The sequence below is a fragment of the Manacus candei genome, unplaced genomic scaffold (assembly GCF_025592945.1).
Source record: "Manacus candei isolate 608988 ecotype Guabito, Panama unplaced genomic scaffold, ASM2559294v1 h1tg000113l, whole genome shotgun sequence".
NCBI lineage: Eukaryota > Metazoa > Chordata > Aves > Passeriformes > Pipridae > Manacus > Manacus candei.
The window spans coordinates 1,786,910-1,810,656 of NW_026138161.1; the positions used below are offsets into that span (position 1 = coordinate 1,786,910).

Below are 23,747 nucleotides of genomic sequence, written 5' to 3' on the forward strand. Positions count from 1 at the left end.
AATGTTTTTCAGATATTGTAAATATCAGATGGGCAAAAGTATTTGCTCAGCAGAACATAGATCTCATCCATTGATGAGGTGACAGAAAGTGGAGAGGTTTACTCAGAGCCCTTCTTTTGGAAAACTCTGTCTCTCAGAGGTCTGTATGACTAGTGGTAGATGATTACAGGAGCAATTAAAAGCATTTGGTACAATTTACATCTAAAGAGCAGTATTTAGGCCAATTACAGGGCAAAATAGCATCAGTTTGATTTTCTTTTCAGAAGAATGTTGCTAAGCTGCAGGGTAAGGCTGAGGTAGAACATCAATTTGGCTGTAATCAGATCTTGTTTGTCATGAAGGAGGGAATGGGGGAACATGCTGGGAACATGCTGGGAAATCATTGACTGGTGCCCATTTCTGAGGATCTCAACTCTTACCTCAAATCTTTGCTGAGGAAAGCACCTATAAAAGGACAAAACCCCCTCACAATTGCAGGTGGACTCTATTTACATGAACAACAATAAATCTGGTAAAGAACATGGAGGAAACTGAGAATGAATGGTTCTGGCATTGCTGAAAATGTTCTGATTTTATAGATTAGTGTTGCAGCAGATTTAGGGCATACTAACAAGGAAGAAGGTGTACCAGCTTCTTCATTTAGCACCCTGACTGAGGAGAAGGAGATTCATTTCTTACCTCCCTGGGAGCTGCTCGAGTCCTCCGAGGTGACACTGTTGTTCCAGTCCCTGCCACTGAATATGCAGCAGGTTTCCCATTATTTTTTCCAATAAGGTCTGTGTTCCTCTGTGAATATGAATCCTTCCCCTTTCAGGCGTGATTAGGGTACCCCAAGTCAAAGCAAAACATTTCATTCTATCGCTGAAAATTTTGTTAAGCTAGAAACTGGAAACATATGTACATTTGTGTATTTTATGCATAGAGTACGTCTGCATACGTGTGCACATTTGTATTCTAGAGACAAAAGTATTATTCGTATTATTTCCCATTGTTACCCCTCCTCCTTAATATCTGACCCTTATTTAATACATTGATCAGATTCAGTTACAGTTTTATGCAGATCTTCACCTGAGAAGTACATAGAGGAGCAAAGAAGTTTGGTTTGAAGTAGTTTTGTGAGACTGGGCACAAGCTGAAGCCAAGAGTTTGAAAAAGTACTGCTCTTTGGTGAGGCCTATATGCACCAGCACCTTTGGAAGTGAAAGGAAATCTATAAAACACACAACACACATGGAAAGAACTTTCTTTTTGGAAATGAAAAATTTGGTCAAGTGTCTGCCCAGCACTTAAAGCAGTAGGAATACAAAACTTCCATCTAAACTTCACTGCAGCTGACCAAAAATTGCTCTTTTTTCTGTTTTCTGATTTTACCTTTTCCCAGCTGTAAATGAAACCGAATTGGGCATTTCTACTGCCAGCAGGTCAGCCAGAATTGCAATTGTTCTCATACTATGGCTATCCCAGGAAGTGTTCAAGGCCAGACTGGATGAGGTTTTGAGTAACTTGGTCTAGTGAAAGGTGTCTCTGCCCATGGCAGGGAGGTTGGAACCACGTGATCCTTTCAACTCAGCCATTTTGTCATTCTGTGACTAGTCTGTGTTAAGTAATATTCATCTGGTGCATATAATCATAGCGAACAGACAAATGTATAAACTAATACTCAGAGCTTGCTGACTAGGGCAGAAGATGGCCCTTGTGAAAGTTGGAGGCTTAAGGCAAACTAATTTACCCAAAAACATGATGAAGTCTTTCCATCCAGGCAGGTGCTACCATCTCTCCTTGCTCTCAGGCTTCTGGCATCTCTCTCCAAAGCATCTGGACCTTAATTTGCTGGCAGGAAGGCACTAGAATAAATAGATGACTCTTCCCATGTGGTGTCCTATTAAACATTGCTTAGCTGTTGTGTCAGTGGTTTCACAGTCTTTGGGTTCTGCAAGCAATTCTTCACTGGCATGGAAAAATTCCCTGTGATGTGCACATCCACTCTCCTGTGCCACAATTGCGTCCTAGTTTGGTGTCATACCATATGTGTTGCTTTGCACTATCAGTCAAACGTAAGATCTGTGAGTGCAGCAGACATTATGTTTCCCATTTCTGTCAGTGCAGACTATGAACATTGCTGTTGTGTGGCTGAAGGGCTCTTCCATGGGTACAGTTCCGACCCACAAAGTCACCAGGGTTTTGCTACGAGAAAACAAAGCCCAACGACAGAAGAGTTTGGCAAGGATTGACCACAGACAGCTGGGTCTGGGGCAATCTGGGCATGAAGAACACCGATGAGAATTGTCATATTGTCCCCAGGAACACAAACTGACCACTTATTTCAAAAGAGAGCTCCCAGCTCGGACCAGTTCATGGTCCACACTCCAGATCCATCCCACACAATACCTCCACCTAGCCCCTTGCCCTTCTGCTGTGGTCTTCAAGCTCTGTGTTGAAGCCCATTAGCAGAACCCCCAGGCATACAGACCTGCAACAAAGCCCTGGAGGTGACCCAAGACAGTTACTCAAACTGTAGCAAGCAACACCGAGCTAAATTATGATCTAACTATCATTTTCAAAGCAATGTTTTACATATCCAGCACTTGGTAACACCACCTAATGAAAGGAGGCGAACATCTGCCCTGTTGCATCATCTGATGCAACCCAGACTGGAGCCAAATGAGAGCCAGGACTGTGCAAGAATTCAGCCTCATTTTACTGCAGTCCCCACTGCACTCAGTGTTAAAGGCCAGATCATTTCAGTGCTTAATCAATATATCAATAGAGACAGTAAATGGCAAGGAGTGTTCATATTTGTCTTGTTACTCCAAGACTGCTCATGAAGCCGAGTTCACGAGCCTGTAAAGGAGCCTGCATTACCCCAGTGACTGGAAAGGAATTCCGCATTGGCTTCCCATAGGCTTGGTCACTGAGAGAACAGGAAAAGATACTAACAGGGTAAGTAAAAGTAAACTGGAATAAAGCCAAAAGTAAGACCTACAAATCTAGCAGGGCAATCTCAGCTCGTAAATACGACCTACCAAGTGGATACTCTGAGCAGCCTGACAGAGGCAGACTGATAAACTTTTCGTAAAAAAATACCATGAAGTTTTCACAGGCAAAAGCCATTTATTTTGACATCTGTTTTGCCTGCTTGAAAGTGTGGTGGAAATTTCAGCACCAATACATTAATCTAGACATCGCTGTTTCAAGATCCAGGGATTATTTGATTTGCCAGCGTGAGCCATGTGGTCCCCACTGCATTCACAGCCAGGGATCCAAAGACAACAGTTTGCCTGTTGCTGAAGTTTAGCCAACAAGACAATTTTTTCTGAGGTGGTAGCTGCAAACTCAGAGAAGTAATATGGACAGGAAGAATATCTTCTGATGATGAGACAGAACAATCGACAAGAAGAAAGAAAATATAAAAGGTGGATGGGCCAAAGAAAAGGCAGGAGAAAAAAAAGAAAAGAAAACAATGAAAAAATAAAAAGGAGAAAAAGAAAGAGATAAAAAGAAAAAGATAAAAAATAAAAATATAGCACTGGTACCCCTGTAAGCAGAGCCTGTAAGAGGCAGGAGAGGAGGCTATAAGGAGAATTAAAATGTGATATGCAAGCTGGGTAGACTTAGGGTGTATTTTTCAAAACACCCTTGCATTTCTTAGCCCTTGTGTTTGGGAAGAGTAATGGGAGGACACTACCTATCTCTTTCTTCCCCTCAGCATTTCCCAGAGGTCACCAAGAGCCAAACTGAACTGCACAAACTATCAATCACTGCTCAGTGTGTGGCTCCACAGACCTGTTGCAAAATATCCACCGTGACTTCATGGACCACAAAACACAGATAATAGTTTAGGGGTTATATCCTTCTGGCAGCAGAGACAGATTGGTCCTCTACCAAACAGCTTATCTCCAAACTATATTAATTACTGGAACAAGGCAGCAGTTTGTAGCTGCACCAGGGCTTTTTGCCAGCATAGCTCTGTCAGTCAGATGCCACCAAGAAAGAAACGGGCCAGCAAAGTTTCACAGCAGAGTAAATTTAAGTGCGACTTTTAAGTTTTTAAAACACTAAAGACCAGAGCTGGTCTTTGCAAGCAGGACCCAGCTCAGTTTGGCTGTTCTCAGGGTTAGCCAGCAGGAGAGGCTGAACTGGATAACTCTAAACACCACCTCGGCCAACTGAGCGTTGCAGCTGGAAAATTGCCTTCAGTTGAAGGGCACATTACATCTTCCCACAGCTGGTCCTTGAGCATAGTAAAACCAGCAGAATGGGTCTGGTTCCTGCATTTCTTGGCACAGGGGCAGATTGGAGGCCGGCCAAGGTTGCAACTGGGAAAAAAATGCACATTTCCCACTGCCTCCAGTGAGCTGTGCCGGACCACCTGTAACCCCCACTGCTTCTGAGAAGGGAGCTAAGAAAAACAGGCATGTGGTCAGTAAACTTACACAGTTCATACCTCTACTAGGACATTCTGGGACTCCCCACACCACAAGAAGTTGAAAACCAGGGCTGCAGGGAGGATTAGTTCAAATTACTTTATTCAAGTCAGGTTGAAGGAAGGGGATGGGGCATGTGGATTATCTCCTGTCTGCATTGAGACCCATCTCCCCACCCTGGTACCTCTTCCCTGGGCTCTTCCACCCTTGGGCATCCATGCTTAACAGCCAGCCCCATTCTGAGTTCCCCTGGGAGCTGCACATGCTGCCTCCTGAGCTGAGGAGAGGGAGGAGGGGTCTCGGCCCCTTTCCCATCTCCTCTCTCAGTGCACATCACAAGGCAACCCCAGCGGCGGGTCAGTGCAGCCCATCCTGCTCTCATCAGCAAGTCTGGTCTTCACTGAGCCTTTGGTGCTTCCAGGATGTCAGGTTTGCTCTGTTTATGTGCTGGCAAAATCACTGTGTCGCTTTGCAAGCAAGTAAAGCTGCTGAATAATCAGCCTGTCCAGTCACACTGACAGAGGCTTCGAGGCTAAGAGATTTCAAGCAGGACATTGTTCCCCAGTGCAGGAGCTATTAAATTCCATAAATTGGTAGGTGCTTTTCTCCTGCAAAACTTTTATCACTAAAAAAAAATCAGCCAGAGCCTGTGTGATGTTTTCAAGCCTCCTCTTTGCCCAAAGTAACCATTACTCATTCCCAGACCTCATTAGCTGCAAGTTGTGATCAGATGATGGGCATCAGTCCCAGCCCCTCTACCCCAGCCATAGTTTTGTGTTCATTCCAGCATTTTTCCCTCAGGTTTAAATAAAATGTAATAGTCCATACGCTGCAAAAATACCATTATTTTAAGCAACCTTCCTGATGAATGTTAAAAGTTCCTGTTGACTAATGGATGGAACTGGATTGTCCTTCTTTCTTTCCAGTTGAGAGGCAAGATTTAAACAGATTAACTGGTTAACTAAATGTCGTTAACCCAAATCATGTCCTTAACCCAAATCATGTCCTTTATACAAAATAACACTGGTTAAGAGATCAGCTAATAATGGGGTTCATCCAAAGATAATGAGAAAACATTTTTGTCAATGTCAATAGGCTCAAAATGTGTCAATGGGCTCAAAATGAAGTTCAAAGTGAATTCTGCAAAAGGAGTAAATGTGCCAAATGTGATCAATAAATTAAACCACGCTTTCCATCATTTGTAACAGAATCTGGTCAACTTCCCTGCACATATTAATGCTTCTCTTCCTTCTTGTCCTTCAGTGCATCCACCACAGCCCCAAGTACTAAGCACTGCCATTTTGCCTGCGATTGCCTGAAGAAGGGCAGGACAGGCTTCACCTCCACTGAGACCCACCAAACATCAGCCACTGCTGAATGCTCCATCATTTCACAGCCTGGAAGAAATAAAGTAATAAAAAAACCCTCTCAGTGATCCATGGCAAACCTACCCCAATGCCTGTGGTGGGGAGACAGGAATTCTGTGCTTTCAATCTGTGGTGGTCAGCTGGTGGCTGAAGAGAGAGAAACAAAAGTTTCCTGTCCCTGATGGCAGCCATGTGTGCAGCTCGTCACCCTTGCTTGCCTTTACAGATATAAGAGCTTGGCATAAAGAATTTGCTTTTGTTGTGAATTTAGGTTGCCTTCAATTTGGGTTGAATAGATGTGCTTGGTTTAGGATGCCCATTGTAAGACACGTGCTACTATGTCTAGTACAAGGGTCTATTGGCATTTTAGGACTAAAGCAGATAAAAATGAGGCCATTGACTTGTGCATAAACAACAACTCTTGTTTCTTTCTTCCAGTAACAGTGACTGTGGGAGGACAACAACACTTGCTGGGACTCTATGATACTGCCGGGCAGGTAAATTACTGCAAAATATTTATCATTTTCCTTTCCCATGTGCTCTTGTTTTGTGGGTTTTTTTTTTTCTTCTTTTGATTTGTTTTTTTGTTACTACCATATACTGGGATTTGTTGTTCGTGATATTTGTGGGTTTGGGGGTTTTTTTTAACAAATATTAACAACCACTTGTGAGCTGCAATGGTTGAACTGCTGACCTTCTCGTTTTCTACATTCCTTTCTACATTTCTCATTTTCTACATTTCATTCTGGCTCACCTATAAAACACACACAAATACATTCATCCCTGAGACTGTATTTCCTCTAATCAAAATACCAAAGGTATTTTGATGAGGCCGTTCAGCTTCCCATATATCCACCTTCTTCTACAAACATGATGTTTCATATACTCAGTGTTTTCTTACCTTTACCACATGGTGGCATTGAAGACACAGAGAAGTCCCAGTTCCAAGATCAGAAAACTAATATAATACAGCACCAGTCTATCAGTCACCAGCTATTGACTTTTCAAGTGGTAACCCAGCCAGATTGTCATCCATCCCACTATCCTTCTCCGAGGTCAAGGATGTCCATTACAGGGGAGTCTGTATCCCATGTTTACTTACATATAGAATGCTTTTACTGTCCATGGTCTGATATGGTGTGATTGCACCCAAAGTTTGCAGAATAATTCCACCCCCTTGAGAGGAGGAAAAAGTAATTCTCATGCTTTGCTCTGCCAGTAGAAGGGCAGAAGAAGGTACAGGGAGCAACAGATTTTTGTGGTGATATTTCCTTCTCCTACCTCCCAGTGCCAGTGACAGGCAAAATAAAGAAAGAGCCACAATCTGCACAGAAACCTTGCAGAAAATCACCTGCTGAGAGGGGAGGGAGCAGGTTCTGGATCCTTCACACCCTGGGGAGGTTATAACCTGCATCCACCAGCTCCTCCAGTCAGAACTAGTACTGGAGCCAGCAGGAGAGAAAGTAGATTTGGGAACTTTACTCTCTCTTGTTTCTGCTAACCCTGGATGCAGGGCTTTGCTTTCATCAGGAGCACTTCTTGGCTGTACTGGTTTTGGCCATGACTGACTGCTATGAAATGCACAGACAATACAGAACGAGACTCTCCTGTCTGCAAAAGGCCACTTCTTCCAGAATATACTTTGCAGCAGTATGCAGAGAGATCGAAAAACCCACACCAGAACAGACTGTCACTTCCAGAAAGCCTGCACTCAGTAGGACTGAGGTTTTGATGCTCTGGGTTTCACGTCCTTTAATTTTATTCCTATCATGTTTCTGAAGGCAGCAACACTCACTTCATAGTTAGCTTGGTGGCCCCTAAGTCCACTCATCCATTCTATTGACATGGCACAAACAGATGATCCAAAAGCCAGTCCCAAAATATGACCCAAGTCCTTGTTCCATGTCCAAAGCCTGTTCAATCTTCTGTGCTCATAAAAGCAGAGCTTGGAGCACGTGTCACAGTCCAGCAGACCTGCAGGACTTCACAAGTGAGACTGGAGTTATATTCACTGCTCAGTCAGATTTCACCCAGTGCCTTAATATTTCAACTTGTTCTGTAGGGCTGACAGTTCCACCTGCCACCAATTTTCTCTGCAACACCTCCTCTTCTTTGTCCTCCTGAGACAGAAGGAACATTAAATCTGTCTCTTTGACAAACCTCACCCCTTCATCTATTCCTCCACATCATTTTGCCATCTCCTGCTTAAAACTGGCCAGATCAACACCTGCCTCCAAGCCCTATTTCTAACTCATCAGGCTCATCTCCCTCCCAGACCTTGGTCTGGAGGACGTGGCCATCTAGTCCAAACTCAGAGCATGAATCACCCCTTGATGACTAGATTGTGTCTCCATGGAGGCTGGAAGGATGATGCTTCCCACATGCTCCAGCTATAACGACAGATCATCTGGGTTGTTTCCTCCCTCCTTCTCCTTGTGTTGTGTGGCTTTCCAAAGGCATCAGTGTGAAGTCATAGCCAGAAATAGCCCCTGACATTACGATGCTATAAAACATATGCTAATGAAATAACAATTGGAAAATGTACTCCTGCAGCAGGACCCTCTGTCAGCCTGAAGGGAGAGCTGGCAGAGACCCCAGATTTGGGGTATCTGGTTTTCTATATCCCTGGCACAAACAGTCCTAGGAGGAAAAAAACTGGTCTTTTTGCCCCAGGCTGGACTCAGGTGCAAAAGTGCTTTAACGGAACGTACTTGGCAGCAACATTAAAAAGGCCAGTTTTGGGGTTTTTTGGGGGGCCCTAACATTGTTGAGCCAATGGCAGCAAAAGAGGGGAGGGAGCAACACTAGTCAATGTATCTCAGCCCTGGAAAGCCACAGACAGTAACTCAGCAAGGCCAGGTGTGGCACTGACATTTCCATGCCAAACCAGCGGTGTTAACTGGGAAGCCTTGTGCTCCCTGAAGAGCAGGCAGCACAATGCAAGCAGGAGCGAGGAAAATAAATTATTGATCAGCCACAGCCCAAGCCTGTGAGGACTCATGTGCCTTCCCAAACACCACTGTCACTCACTGCAGCACCTCTGGATACGCCCCTTACCCATACAAATGTCCAGTCCCTTTTTTATGCTATTTGTTTGCTTGACTTCGACCATCTCTGACTGAGAAATGACACTGTAGTGCCACAGTCCAAGGTGTTATAGCCTTCTCCTGGAGAGCAGGTACGTACAGAGACAGACAACGTCCTTGTCTGATGTTGTTTGGAAGCTCGTGTCAGCCCACAGGCACAGGAGCCCAGATCAGCTCTTATCCACAGCCTTTGTGTTTTAAGGTGTCTGTGTTTCCATGTGCCCTGGTGGGAGACAAGACTTCTGTTATGTGACTTGTGGCTGTCCCTCCTTACAGTTTATATAATGTTCTGTGCTGATAGCTCAAATCAAGAATGCTCCTCCTTAAAAAAGGATTTCCTAGGGACTCCAAAGGAACAAGGAAAATAAAATTAAATGCATGCTCCTGTAGCTGTCACAGCCAGGCAGAGCACTCATGGCTTTAATCTGTAATTTTAATGGTACGGTAAGTTCCATCCCATCTAAATATGCACGTCTGGAATATTGAAACTGTCTATATTTAGCCAATTTCTTTCCAAAAAAATCCTAAATGAGGATTTCTTGAGGGCTTGCTGCCATCGTGTGGCTGGTTGTGGAGCCTGATTTGCAGCAATTAAACAGAAAATACAGAAAAGGCTTTTGCCGGTATCAGTCTGTGTTGGCTGAGCCACAAACATACTTAATCTCAGGTTGGATCTTCTGGATTAAAACAACTTTCCCTAATCAGGCCAGGCCTTCCTAACACACAATATTTACATAAAACCTGTTCATCTCTGTGATGCAATTGCTCTGTTGATCCCATCCCATCACTTTGCCTCTATTAACTGCTGGAAGCTGGGTGACATCTCCAGAGCCTCGTACACATCTCCTTTCACCAACTTTACCTCTTCATGAACTGCATCACTGATATTCCCACAAACATCTCTGAGGGTTTTTTCTTACTATACTCTGAACATGGAGAATCCACTTTCTTTGGAGGTGATATATCCAGAAACACCTCCTCCCTCTTTTCTTGTAAATCCATCTTCAGATCAACACTTTCTATGCCACTGGAAAGACAGACATAGGTCAGCTGAAAAATACTCTGGCTTTACCCCAAATACTGTGTCTGTGAGGGCTGGAGGTAGTAACTGGGAATTTACTCTTCCTGTCAAAGTGGGCTTGGGACAATGAAGATTCAGTTTAACAAAACAAAACATTTTGTTTGTGTTTTAGGATGCTTCTTTAAACTTTTAATGAGACAGAGCTACATTTGGCCTCATACTTCCTTTCAGAATAAAAAAAATAAGGTTTTGGGTGGTTTTTTTAGAAGCAGTTGGAGAAGACTCTTTTTACATAATTCATGAGTATATTTTGGAAACTAGTTTCCATTCAGAACTAATATGGGTCAACTTATGACTGTATAGTCAGTGAACAAAATACTTCAGAAAGAAGATTTTCCAGTCTCAACTCAGGATTAAACCCTCTCATTTGTTGACTCATCCACAGCAAGGCAGAATTAAGGCTGAACTAAAACACCATCTCATCTGGGCACGCACTGATATAGCCCTGCATCACTTTCTCCTGCAGGACAAAGAGCAGCTTGTATTGCTCCTGCCCCTAATGTGGTTTTTTTTTCCTACCTAGAATAAAAGTTCTCAATTCTAGGCAACAGCACCTGGGTGTCTTTTTTTTCACCCTTTTATTGGCTTTATTTCCTTTATTAACTATTTAGTATCTGCAAAACAAATCTGCAGCATTGAGTTTTCATACAGTTAAAACAAAAGCGACCAGACTGCAGAGATTTGAGACTTGCCCAGAATGCAGAAACTATAAACTGCAGATCTAGATCTCAGTCAGGCTTGACAGCAGCATGTATTATTGTTTCCCACACTCCAAATTTGTGTTCCTTTCCCCTTTCTCGAACCTGGACCTCCCAAAAAGGCCTTCAAAACAGATGTATCCCCTTCAAAAAGCATCTGTTTCATTGCACTGAAACTTTCTAGCAGGTTTCATTGAACAGTACCCACCAGACACAGCTACATATGCTCTCACTGTCAGACTACCCCTTTCACATGCTCACTCTCAACTTCTCAAGCCTGAAAACAGACTTAAATTCCTCCTTGAGACTCAGCTATCAAAGCCAGCTCATGACACAACACAGCTGTGCTTTGAGCTGTTTGAAAATTTACCCTCTCTGCTACTAGCCCATAGAGAAAACATCTCTCCTTCTCCTGTCCAGGGCCTGTGGAAACACTAAATCTCCCACAGTGATGTACCCAGGCACTGCAGGCTGGATTTGGTCTGCTTTCAATATGAGTGTCTTCTGCTGACTGACACATTGGTGCAGCAGACTGTGATGGTACCAAATGCACTAACATTTAACATTTAGCCTCTGCACCAGTATCTCCATGGATAATACACACCCAAACAAAATGTGTTCACAGAATCATAGAATGATTTAGTTGGAAGAGACCTTCAGGATTATCTAAATCCAACCTCCCTGCTGTGGAGGTGGACACCTTTCCCTAGACCAGGTTATCACAACCCTGTCCAACCTGGCCTTGAACACTTCCAGGAAGGGGGCAACTTTCAGCTCTTTTGGATAAAGATGTTGATAAATCAGCTCCCCTGTCTCACAAGGGGTGGTTTCACCCCCAGCAGTTCCCTGAAGGTTAGAAGTGTTGAACACTTCATCAAGAGCCAACGTGGAGCCAACACAATGCCCCCATCTGCTGTCATCCCCACCTCATAACACTCTTGCTGTTCTCCCCTGGCAGGAGGACTACAACCAGCTGAGACCCCTGTCCTACCCCAACACAGACGTGTTCTTGATCTGCTTCTCGGTGGTGAATCCTGCCTCCTACCACAACGTCCAGGAGGAGTGGGTGCCTGAGCTGAAAGTCTGCATGCCCAACGTGCCTTATGTCCTCATAGGAACACAGGTAATTCTTCTCCTGAGCACTGTGGGGGGGCTTCAGAGAGAGGGTGATCCTACTCCACCCAGGGGTGGCAGGAGGCTGAACTCTGTGGAAAGGTCTCCTATTGTGAATGTCTTATGTGAAATGCAGCCAGATTTTCCCATTGGAGGGAAACTCAGGGACTGGGAATGGAAACCAACATGCAGATGTCTGGATGGGTAGAACTCATTTCATCTTTTTATTCAAATGTATATTAATGTGGCAACAAGGCATAAATACCTATAGGGAGAAAAGATTTCACACAGGCCTTCAGTGAGGGGAAAAAAAACCATCAAAGTCTGTGGTTAAAAGCAGAAGCTAAACTTCAAACTAAATTTTAAGAATGGGAATAATTAACCAAATGACTTAGAGACATGGGAAGGAAGTAGCCTCCCTTCATGCTTTTACATCAACATTGCAACTAGTGAGTCACCATCCTGCTTGTGTTATAGTGATTGTTAGACTGAATGATCAAACCACTTTATTTAGGTCTTAAAATCTATAAATTTATCAATCAAATAAAAATCCCTTAAATATGGGTTTGCTTCCAAGACACAGAGTGACTAGAGAATGTGAGAGCAGGGATACAACTCTCTGGAAAATGTCAGAACACTGGAGAGTAACCTAAGCCAAGTTAGAGAAACAGATCAAATTCTGGTCAAAACCAAAATCTTCATGCCATAGGAAAGGTCATTCATTCAAACACTGGCTTTGTTTTCTAAACTGGAATAATAATCTGAAACACCCATTTAAAAATAAAAGTATTACCCTTTGGATCACACACTCTGAAAGTGGATGAGTTTGAAATGCCAGAATACTTCACTTTGATGTTTTCCATGGAAATAAAGGATTTTGTTTCAAGTCTGTCAGACTGAGCTGTGTCTGTCTGGCCTGTCAGGGTGGTTTTTGGTGATGCAGTGCAGGGTTGCAGCAGCTGCCTCTGCCAGTAGAGCTCAGGCTTCTCCCAACACTTTCCAAGATGCACTGGGAGAGGACAGATGCCTTTATCTGGGTCTGTAAAGCTATGAATACCTGTCTTAAGAATTACAGCACAGAGTTTGTGTATTTTCTACTAGATTGATCTCCGGGATGATCCCAAAACTTTGGCACGGCTGCTTTACATGAAGGAGAAACCACTCACCTACGAGCACGGGGTGAAGTTAGCAAAGGAGGTAAGAGCTTTTCCTGAGGCCCCATGAAATCCACCGATCACACCTTTCCACTGGGTTTGTTTCATTCAAGGTGAACTTCTCCAGGGCATATTGGTGGTCCTAGACAGAGATTAAAGCCTCTGTTCAAGCAGGCTGGACCCAGGCACTCATTGCAACCCCTAAGCCTGCACTTCTGCTGCCATACCCAGTTGAATAATAAAATTGTAGAACATTCTGAGCTGGAAGGAATCCAAAAAGACCATCTAGTCCAACTCCTGGCCATACACAGGACAACCCCAAAAATCACACCATGTGCTTGAGAGAATTGTTCAAATATTTCTTGAATTCTGTCAGGTTTGGTGTTGTGACCCATCTCTAAAGCAAAGCATCAAGGTACACAGGGCAGCAGGTGGCAAATGGGCATCAAACAAATTTTACTGCCTATTTTACTTAAGTCAAGTGTTTCCTGTTCAGGGTTCTGCCAGGAGCTGCATATGGCAAACCCCTCTCTGCAGCCACCTCACATCAAACTCATCCCTATCCCTTGCAAAAGCACAGGCAACTTGATTCTCACTTATCCTTTGCACCTCAAGCAGCAGAGAAGGTATTCCCAAGGTTTCTGTGATATTGCACCTTTCCTCCAGGAACATAGAGGGATAAAAGCCCTCCCCAAGCCCTGGAATGCAAGATTCTGGACCCCAGCCTTGTCTATCTTATATGGTCCCCTTGCTGTTGTTGGCCCTGGCCCTCAAAGGCCAGCGAGAGCATCCAACAGCAGAACAAGATGAGTAAGCCACAAGGTTGCTGAATAAGCTGAGGTTGCATTCCCAGGCCACTGTGTGTGTTTGTGTCATGCCAGCATCCCCAAGAGAATCTCATCTTAAAATGATGCTTCCCTGTTCCCAGAAACCAGCTGGAAGTCCTCACCAGGTAACAGCTCCCTGGCATTGGAGGAGGAGGCAGGACATAAGAGTGACAAGTCAGGGGAGAAGAGCCAAGTATATGAAGGGGTTCAGCATCTCTTTGAAATAAGTGTCTCTTTGAAACCTTCCCCAGCTGCACAGGCAGGAGGCCAAGCTCCTGGTCCAACTCCCTCTGGAGAGCTGTGCAGGGAATTCCTACTCCCCATTACATGCTGTGGTAAGAGACTTTTGTTGATGCTTATTCCTGCTCCCTTGCTCAGGATGACCACCTGCCTTGTCCCTTCATTTCACAGGCAGCCAGATATAAAACAGACAATGACCTGACCCCCTTTCTAAAGGTCTTGGCTTCTCTCTGAGACAGGACACATGTGCGCATAGAAAGACGCTGGAACAGTCACTTTGTCTTTCCCAGCACTGGGTACTCCACTTTTTCCTCTTCTCTTTCAGATTGGAGCACAGTGCTATCTGGAGTGCTCAGCCCTCACACAGAAAGGCCTTAAGACTGTCTTTGACGAGGCAATCATGACCATTTTCCACCCCAAGAAGAAGAAGAAGCGCTGTGCAAAGTGCCACAGATGCTGCACCCTCGTGTGAAGTCGCTTGGAAAGAGAAGCGAGCTGAGTTCAATGAAACCAAGCAGGTTAGAAAGGCAATGAAGGTCACATGCAACTGAAATGGGGAACATGACCAGAAAAGGGTCCTTCTTACCCAAATACAGGAGCCCTCCATTCTGTGAAACCTCCAAGCTGTATCACACTAGGCCAACTCATGTCTCTGTGCTTTCCTAACCCTCCGGAGCTGTACGTAGCCTGTTCCCACTACTACAGACTGAACCGAGCCAACAGAAACCAGGATGCCTGCTCCTGCCTGGGTCTTCACCTTAGGAATAAGGTGAAGGTGGCATGTGGCTAAACAAAGAATTAAAGGCTGTAAAAGAAACAGGAGAAACTCCATTTGTGGCCTTAAGTAAGAATTGATCAAAATTAGGAATTTGCAGTACTTAGTAATTAAATCTAAATTGACTGAAAGCACGTGGAGATCTGTAGAAGTCTAATATGTAAGATATACACCATAGGTAGGATGTACTTTAAAATTACTTTTCTTTTATAAGACTTGCTAGTTCAAGAGATACTTTAGTTTGTTCAAACCACATGGAAGCAAAGGTGGAGTGATTCCAGTTTATTTTCACTTAATGGTGAAACTTCACAGCATCAGGATGTTGCTGCACACAAGCTACCAAAATGGACCAACATTTACCTCCAGACTTAAGGAATGTTCTTATAACAAAAAAAAATGCAAATAACTGTATTTTTACAGGAGAACGTTCAGGCTGAGCCATGTTTCCATAAGCTGGGAAAGGAAGAACAGAGTTGTAGCATTAATGAACTGAAACAAAGTAATTCTGCCACCAAAGAACATTGCCCTAGATATGGAATAGCAGCATGGAACAATCTCCCTTCCAGCTGAGAACATGAACGAGACACATTGCCATGGCAACTGAGAATTTACCTTATAGATCAGCTGGATTTCTACATCTCACCCAACAGCCAAAAATAGCAATAACCAAAAAGCCAAAGGTCGTACTGACTTTAAGTGCTTTAAGGTGATCCAGTTGCCTTATGATTATCTTTTTTTGTGGAGCATTTCTGTAAAAAACCTCATCAAAGTGATTGCAAATGTTGACTTATTGTAGTCTCCCTCCTCCCTTTGATTGCTTCTTTCTTTCTTCCCATTTTTCCATCTTCAAGGAGAGTGATGCTTTATTTGCAGCGTGGCTTGCAGTCCTCAGGAGTGAACTTTCCCATGAGTGGCAAATGACAGCCAGCAGCATGGAGATGGGAAGTCCAGCCCAAAAGAGAAGGGAAGGTGCCTGTGAACTCCCTTTGCTGCTGGAGAAAGCGTGCCTTTTTGCTAAAACCTCTCCAGAGATCCTGTAGTTTTGCACATCACAGCAACAAAGGCACTCAGAGGTGAACTCGAAGTGCATCTTGTTATTTGCAGCTGCCTTCGGGTACCTGGGCAGTGCCATGAGACTGTCTTGTTATGGATTTCATTCCCCAAACAGGAAATCACAGTACCCAGCACATACAGATTTGAAGATGTCTGATGTAACTCCTTGCAAAAGCAGTAGTCAGCATTTCCAGAAGTGCCTGGAGTGAGAAAGTACCAGTAGTGCACCCTCCCAACCTGGGGTCACGTGCCCTGTGCCCCCACACACCCTATCCTGTAAGTCTGCCAGCCCTCTCATCTCTGGAAGAACAGCAGCTGAGTACACACATCACCAGAAAAGCTGGTGAACTACAGACTTGCTGTTGCTTGGAGTAATGAATGACTTCAGCAGGACAACAGGAACTGCACCCTCAGCACAGAGAAGGGGCCAAGTCTGATGCAGTGCCCAGTCCTGCTGTCATCGAGGCTTATGGATCCAAGCTCCTCCTTCAGCACAAATTCCATTTCATAGAATCATGGAACAGTTTGCAATGGAAGTGACCTTAAAGATCATTTAGTTCCACCCCCAATTTACCCTGGACACCTACAGAAACAAGCTCTGACACATTTCTAGTTATAAATCAGCAGTTCTCTCTGACAAAAGCAATCAGACTCAAGGCAAATGCCTTGTTGCTGTTACCTGATGGCTTCCACTCACCATCCCTTTCCCACTGCACACAAACATGGATGAGAGCACAGCTGTGCTAAACCAAAGGCAGACAAAAGAAAGTTGTCCTCACTGCTGGCTTTTTTTTTTTGTATATATTTTATGTTTGGTTTTCTGTTTGTTCCCAAACATTTACTTCAGATGGCCTGGCTGCTAAAGCCCAGCTCAGAGGAAGGACAGTGCCAAAGCCCAGTGCAGGGATCTGTGCTGTGCCACAGAGTTTGTTGCCATCCCCAGGCAGAGCAGTGAGTGTTCACCCCACCAGGACACTGGCAACCAGCTGAACTGTAACGTGTAAAGAGATATTGGGAGAGTATGAGGAGAACTAGGAGTGGATTAAAGAAATTAATATTTAGGTAATGGTTGTTGGCTTACAACATGACTAGAAATCCACTGAAGTGAAAAAAAAAGCTTTCAACACATTTCAGAGAAAAAATATATCTTCACTGTGCTGCCATTTACTTCAGTGGAAATAAGTTAGGGAAATTGTTTTAGCTCATGTAGGTTGCTGTAGAGTCCATGTACAAGTGTCTGGTTGAAGTAAGTGAAGTCTGGTTTAGCTGGAGCACAATGCAAACACTCAGGTTGGAGCTGCCAGGTATTCTTAGAGCTTCACAAAATGCAGAGGAAATAGAAATCTAGAGTGACAGCTGAGCTCATCATAACATAATGAGCACACTGCAAAAGTGCAATATAACATCCCAGCATGCATTAGGGAAAGCCACAAATAATCAAAGGGTACTTCTGTGTGACACGAAGTACCAGGGATAGTTATTAATACTAATTGGATGGCATAGGATTGGGAATAGAATCAAAAATCAAATGGGATTTGAGCAAAACTAACTACAAAATACATGGTGATGTAGAAGCTAAAATGCTACTGTCCTAATGCGTTAATCTACAGCACCCTGAACACATCACTGCATGGAGAAAGTAGATAGAAAAGTGTTAATATGCATACAAAAATGTTAAGACTAACCAGGGGTTTATTTGCACTTACAAAATGAAGCATATCAAGTTTGTGAGGCAGTAAAATTTCAAGTTTTTCAAGCTGATCTTGACCAAAATTTGACATCTGGGAGCTGCAAGGGAGGGAGAGTGATCACAGTCCGCTGAGAAAAGGCCTCTGCACTCCATTTATTTTTCATTTTTCTTCCAACAAAAATAAATGTTTTAAAAATAGCCATGGTTAATGCAGGTCCCATAAACATTATTGCTGTCTTAGGTTACGTACACACACTTATCCATGGAATGTGGCACTTACCTAAGGATCTGCCCTGTTAACTATTATTTTGGGGTTGCAGAGCTACCACAGGTCAATAGGCTTTAGAAAGGGATTGTAGGATGTAAGGAGATTCATTGACTCTCTGGCAAGTCATACCTAATACCTTCTCTAAAAGCCAACAGATGGTGTGTGAACAGGCAGCAAAGCTTATTTTCAGAAATATCACAACACCAGACACAGTGCAAGCACAGGCATAAGGCCACAGATATAAACTCGAAGTTATTTTCAAGCACCATTAGTAACAAGGAAAGAAAATCAATACAGGATTGCCAGGTGGAAGCAGATGGGTTTTCTCACTGTAAGATGAGCTAGAAATCAGATCCCAATTCCACCTTCAAAGGAACACAGTTAAGGAGAGTCATAAAGGTTATAAACCATCCCTGGAACCTATTCGACAACATCCTCTTATTGCAGCTGATGTCAAAACCTTTCTTGACAGACCTGCCTTTGCTAATAGTCTCCTGTCATTTCAAAAGCACTTACAACTTACAGGAAACCTGCTAGATCCTGTAAAACCCATCTCCTTTAGCCTCTTCTTAAACCATAATGTTCTACCAGGAGTTCTTAACCTGAAGTTCCAGTTCCAAACAGAGTTCCTAAAGTATTTTCATGCAGACTCCTGCAAGGAGATATTAGAGGTATTATGTATTTGAGAGATATCTCACACAAAACCTTATATCATATATCATATATCATCATTAAACAACCCACAGATGCCTCTGCCCTCCAGAGCCCTGCAAAAACACCAGGCTAGTGGAACTGGGACAATCCTGCCACTTCCAGCATGACTTGAAGGAGGTCCCACAAAGACTTCCACAGTTTGTCCTGTGCCTCCCAGAGCTCAGAGAACCTGGGGAGAACACAGAAACAATGCTCTAACCCTATGTAGGTCCATCCTTGTTTATTCAACAGGATATACATCCCATGTACTTACATCATCCAGGAGTGGTGGTGAGCAGTTCTCAAGATGAGCTCACCCTGGTTCTCCTATGTGCCATATGGTCCCAGACCTTCTCTCTAATATAAATAACTACTGTTACAGTAATGCATAGCTTACAGAGAACAACCAACTACAAGCTCTTGCCTCTCATTGCCTTCCATGAGGCAGGATGTGAGTCTTTCCCTCGATATCCACATGCACTGGTCCTGATAAAATTATTCTTCTTGCTGGTGGAAACTACAGAATTCACTCCAAGTCCAGATTGGCAATCAAAACAATCGTTTCAGCAGCTGACATTGATATTTCTCACCTTTTTTGTCTTTCAAAGCACTATTTCATTTCACAATAAACACAGAATTAAATATACTGCTGCATCTTGACATGAAATAACATTATTCCAAATACTTTTATTAAAGAGACAGTCTTCCTCCTGCAGAAGAGAATCTTACTTCACAAGGAACTGTCTCCAACTTCCTCATTTCTCATTCAATCCCACTGACACTGCTCATATAAAGGAGAGAGGCTGAATATGGCCATTGTGACCTGCCCTGTAGTTAACCTACAACAAAATCTCTTCCAGCTGCTCTAGTATTGGTGGCCTGTGTTCCACAAAAAGCCGTGGTTTTCCATTCCCTGCACACTCTACAAGTCACTTGATGGTCTGTCATGCTAAGCACCATGATCTGTGTAGTATGTGCCATCTCTAAGGAAGTGTGGTGGAGCAGAACCAAGAAATGGGTTGGGAAAGGAGAACCAAGAAATTAGTTGGGAAAGGAGAAAAGCCTTGACCGTGCTGCCACACAAACCAAGCAGGACTCCCCCAGAAACAGTCACTGCATTACAACTCTCATCAAGAGGCTGAAAGCCACACCAAGGGTGGGAAAACCACTGTAGCAAACAGAGAACAACAGGGAACAAACATTTCTCTACAGGTGACTGTCTGGATGCAGCGACAAGGATGCATGAGCTTCACTTCCCATCGGCAGCAAGCTGTTGAGATCCCATCCAAGATATTGTCCCAAGACTCCAGAGATCCAAACTGAGAACCCTTTACAGGAGCTTAGAAAAAGTTGCAGAAGACCTTGCAAGCAATTTCTGTCGCTGCCTCCCCTCATATGCACCTCTATTGCACCCAGCCTCACACAGAGCAGTGACACAGTGGTCGGTCACACCAATGGTATCTGTCCAGCAGGTGCATTTTCACTGTGCAAGCTGCCCTGTCCTCACAAAAATCACAGAATAATTTTGGTTGGAAAAGACCTCTAAGATCATCAAGTCCAGCCATCAATCCAGCACTGCCAAGCCCAGCACTAAGCCACGTCCCTAAGTGCCACATCTGTATGTCTTTTGAATACCTTCAGGAATGGCTACTCCACTACTTCCCTAGGCAGTCTATTTCTCCCTTTAACTCAGATATTTAAGATGCCCATCTGCTTTTATATCTTGCTTACAGCCCATGACTTTTTCTGTACCTTTTTTCCCCAAGTGGCACAGCAAGTACCTCTTGATTCACCATACTGGAACTTCATCTGGATTAAAAATAGTTTGCAGTGGCATCACTCTGTCTCAAGCCAGGATTGTTTAAAAGCACATTTGTCTTCTCCAGGAAAGCAATCAACATATGCTCGTGTTGGCCCTGGGACCATTTGTTCAACAAACAGGTAGAATGCAGGAATCTGGCTGCACATGCCTTTCTCCGTGTATTTTCCTTTCCCCTGAGGAGAATTTGTAATGTGTTTTATCCCACGTAAAAAAAGCAAATCTGGAAATAACAGAACATTTTCTTGATTCACAACTCTATAGGACTGGAGGAGCATCTGCTGTGACAGGAGGTGAGCATGGAGAGACCTACGTCAGATAACTTCTAGACACATTTGAGCTCTATGTAAAAAATGAAGACAAATTTCCACTATAAATGTTTATTTTCCTCTTCATGAATAAAGACCATCTGAAAGCAGGAAAAAGCCTCCCACTGCTTTCGGTAGTGGCTTGTGATCTCAGCTGTCTTCACCTATCAAAACAAAACAGGAACAGGAGTATTTTTGCATCAAAAAGTTGGGACAAAATCACCAATTAGAAGTCACAAATGCAACAGAATCACATCTACACTTCTGCTTTGGGGGAGAGCTGCAAAATCAGGGACCAGAGTCACAATTAGTCAGTTTGATCCTAAAACCTGAATTTTATTTTAAGGTGTTAAGGGGACGCCCATAACTAGAATGAAAGCAAAACTTCCAATTCTCTTTTCTTTGTTTCAGTTAAAGCTTGCAGAAACATGGGACCATGAATGTATTTTTCCTGGGCAGTTCCAGGAACCCCACCAGAACAGCAAAAATAATCAGATGCTCATTGTAGAAAGAAAATGATCTCACAAACTCATATATCACAGAGCAAGAAGCAAAAACCATGTGAATTGCTGTCAATAGTTAAAAATCTCTAACTTTGAAAATATTGTAACAAAAAAAAAACTTTGAGCCTGATCCTCACCCCCTTCCAGATTGTGCAGAACATAATGCAGGGTTTGGCTGCCTCTAACTATAATGTTAGGGTGGGATTTTCAAAGATGCCATATTTTGGCTTCATTTCAATTCTTGTGAAAGCAATGGAAAATTTCAATGGGGTCCACACATGGTTAATGTGGAAAACGTTTGAGAGTCTTTATATTACCTCTTTTTCTAACCTTTTATTTTGGCTGACCAAGCTTTGAGCACATGGACACGCTGAACCAGGTCCAAGAATCTTTTATACCTTTTGGCTGCTGGTTGTGGACTCCTGAAAGGAGATGGGGCATCTGGAGACTTTGCTGATCTGATCTTTGGAGGCTGGATTTGAAACTCTGTGTTCCTACCACTACTAGGCTGAAGATGAAAATAGTTACATTAACAGTGTAATATTCAAGATAAATGGTTTTCCTTGCTGAGTTTGATACTGCACTCCTTGCTGTCACTTAATTTCATCTCATCCCATTCAGGATGCCAGATTCAATTTGATTTTGCCAAAGATCAGTTTGAGCTCTCACTGATATCAACTCTGGTGAATTTTGACTTTGATCAGAGGTTAATGAACTCAGAGTAAACAGTTGTCACCAGTCTACAGTTTCTGGATCTTCCAACACAACAGCTATTTGTATTGATAACATACAGAAAATTTGGTCTCATGCCTGTCAAAGAACTTTGGGTGTAAGACATACCCATAGTATGACTGTCACGTCATCTCTCCCAATACTTCACCCCAAAAATAGGCAGCTGCTCTATTTAACTGCATTACAGACCTGGCAGGCACTGAACTGCCTTGTCAGTATACAGTAAATGAACCCAAACTCTCCCCAAACTTGTAAATATTAATTCATTAATAAGCAATAACACAAAGTTATGTGAGAGGGGAAAGACATTGGCAAAGTCTTCTTCACTCATGAGCAGAAGTGACCTAAGGTGGTGAGCACAGGTTACCAGGTGGGAAATGCTACAGAGCAAGGCATAGCATGTTGTCCATGCTTCCCCAAAAATTATGGATTGAGCCTGGTGAAAGGGCTCAGAGGTGCCTCTGTGGAGTCACACCAGGATACCTGGAGCTCAGCAGCACCTTGGAACTGGGAGGACTTCAAGGAAGGCTGCAGAGAGGAGCAGGGAGAGGCAGTGCGATGATAACTGAATCCAATTACACCTGTTATGATGTTGATGCACTTGTCAAATACAGGCATTTCACTGCACAGAGATTCTCTGCTCCCCTGAGAACACAAAGACAAGGAAGTTTCTTTCCCTCCTTTTTGTGTTTACTTTATAGTAATACTCAAAAGTGTTCGCTAAGCAATGCTTAAAAGTAACAGTGCAACGAGTTATTATAACTGAGTTTGTGAATCAGATGTAATGACCTCAGCACAGATCAGGACCTAATGCATCATCAGTCAGATCTCAGCCAGCTGAGAAAAGGAGTCATTTACTTGATGTGAGCAACTGAATTTTTCTCTCTTAAAAGTTGCTGTGTGCAATACTGCTGGAACCTGGGGCTGGTGAAACCAAAGGATGAGCACTAAAACATTATGTCTGACTTTTGAGTGATATGTCTTCTTTTTAAAGATTAACCAGATCTTCAGAATTCACGTCAAAGCAATACAATTTCAAACCAAGGAAATTCGGTTTTCCAGCGATTTAGTTCTGCATAGTTTAAAAATCATGTAAACAGTATTAGTTTCCTATTTACAGCACATAATTCTGTACTCTTTTGTTTATCCTCTTTTAAACATGTAATTACTGTATATTGTAATGCACATTAATATCGTCTATTGTACATAGTTTATTTTAACAAAATAAATGTATTACTAAGTATTTTGACAGCATCCTTTTGAGAAGGTGTGGTGTGTGGTGTTGTGTTTATTTTCCCAGATGCTGATCACATATACACCTTTCAGGACTTTTCAGGTAGGAAAAACCTGTACTAACATACAGGGCTGCTTTTGGATTGTCCTGAAACCACCTGCACTTTCCTGCAGAAAGTCAAACAGGAGGTGACACAGCAGGTTTGTTTGGGGCATGTTCCTCTTGGGAAACTGTTGCTTTACCAAATCCCCTGCAGCCTGGAAACACAGAAAGGTGGAAGTGTGGGAATTGCAGTTCTGGCTCCCTGATGGCACATAGCCTTTAGCTTACTCTGGTCCCAGGGTATCCCTCAGGGACTGGCCTGGAGATACTTAGTTCTCCATTCTCCATCAATATTAAGGTGGTTGGTTGTTGCTCTGTCAGTTAAAATTTCATTTTGCTTTTAATTTCTGTCTGTGGTCTCCACTGTGTTATCACAGCACCGTAAGAAGATTTTTTTTCCTTGTTTGAATGGAAATCTGAAGCATTTTGGAGAGAAGAGAGGGTACGGCAGCCTAGCAGCAGCTCTCTTGGTGAAGCAGGTGGAAAAATGTTAGCCTAGGAGTTTTGAGGGGAGTTTGTTACCTAACACATGGATAACAAACCCTCCCAATAAACCCTTGCTGATGGCAAGGAAGATAAT

At 43.3% G+C, this 23,747-nt stretch overlaps 1 protein-coding gene across 2 annotated transcripts in view; it reads left to right on the forward strand.

Moving 5' to 3' along the window:
• RHOJ (ras homolog family member J) overlaps positions 1 to 23,087 on the forward strand; it is a 62,962-nt gene extending 39,875 nt beyond the window's left edge. For both annotated transcript variants that reach the window (XM_051769934.1, XM_051769935.1), the window contains 4 exons: positions 6,230 to 6,288; positions 11,615 to 11,779; positions 12,871 to 12,966; positions 14,316 to 23,087. In XM_051769934.1, the coding sequence (XP_051625894.1) occupies positions 6,230 to 6,288; positions 11,615 to 11,779; positions 12,871 to 12,966; positions 14,316 to 14,462 (467 nt within the window). In that variant the 3' untranslated portion in view covers positions 14,463 to 23,087. The remainder of the gene's footprint in view (positions 1 to 6,229; positions 6,289 to 11,614; positions 11,780 to 12,870; positions 12,967 to 14,315) is intronic.
• The last annotated feature ends 660 nt before the right edge of the window (positions 23,088 to 23,747 follow it).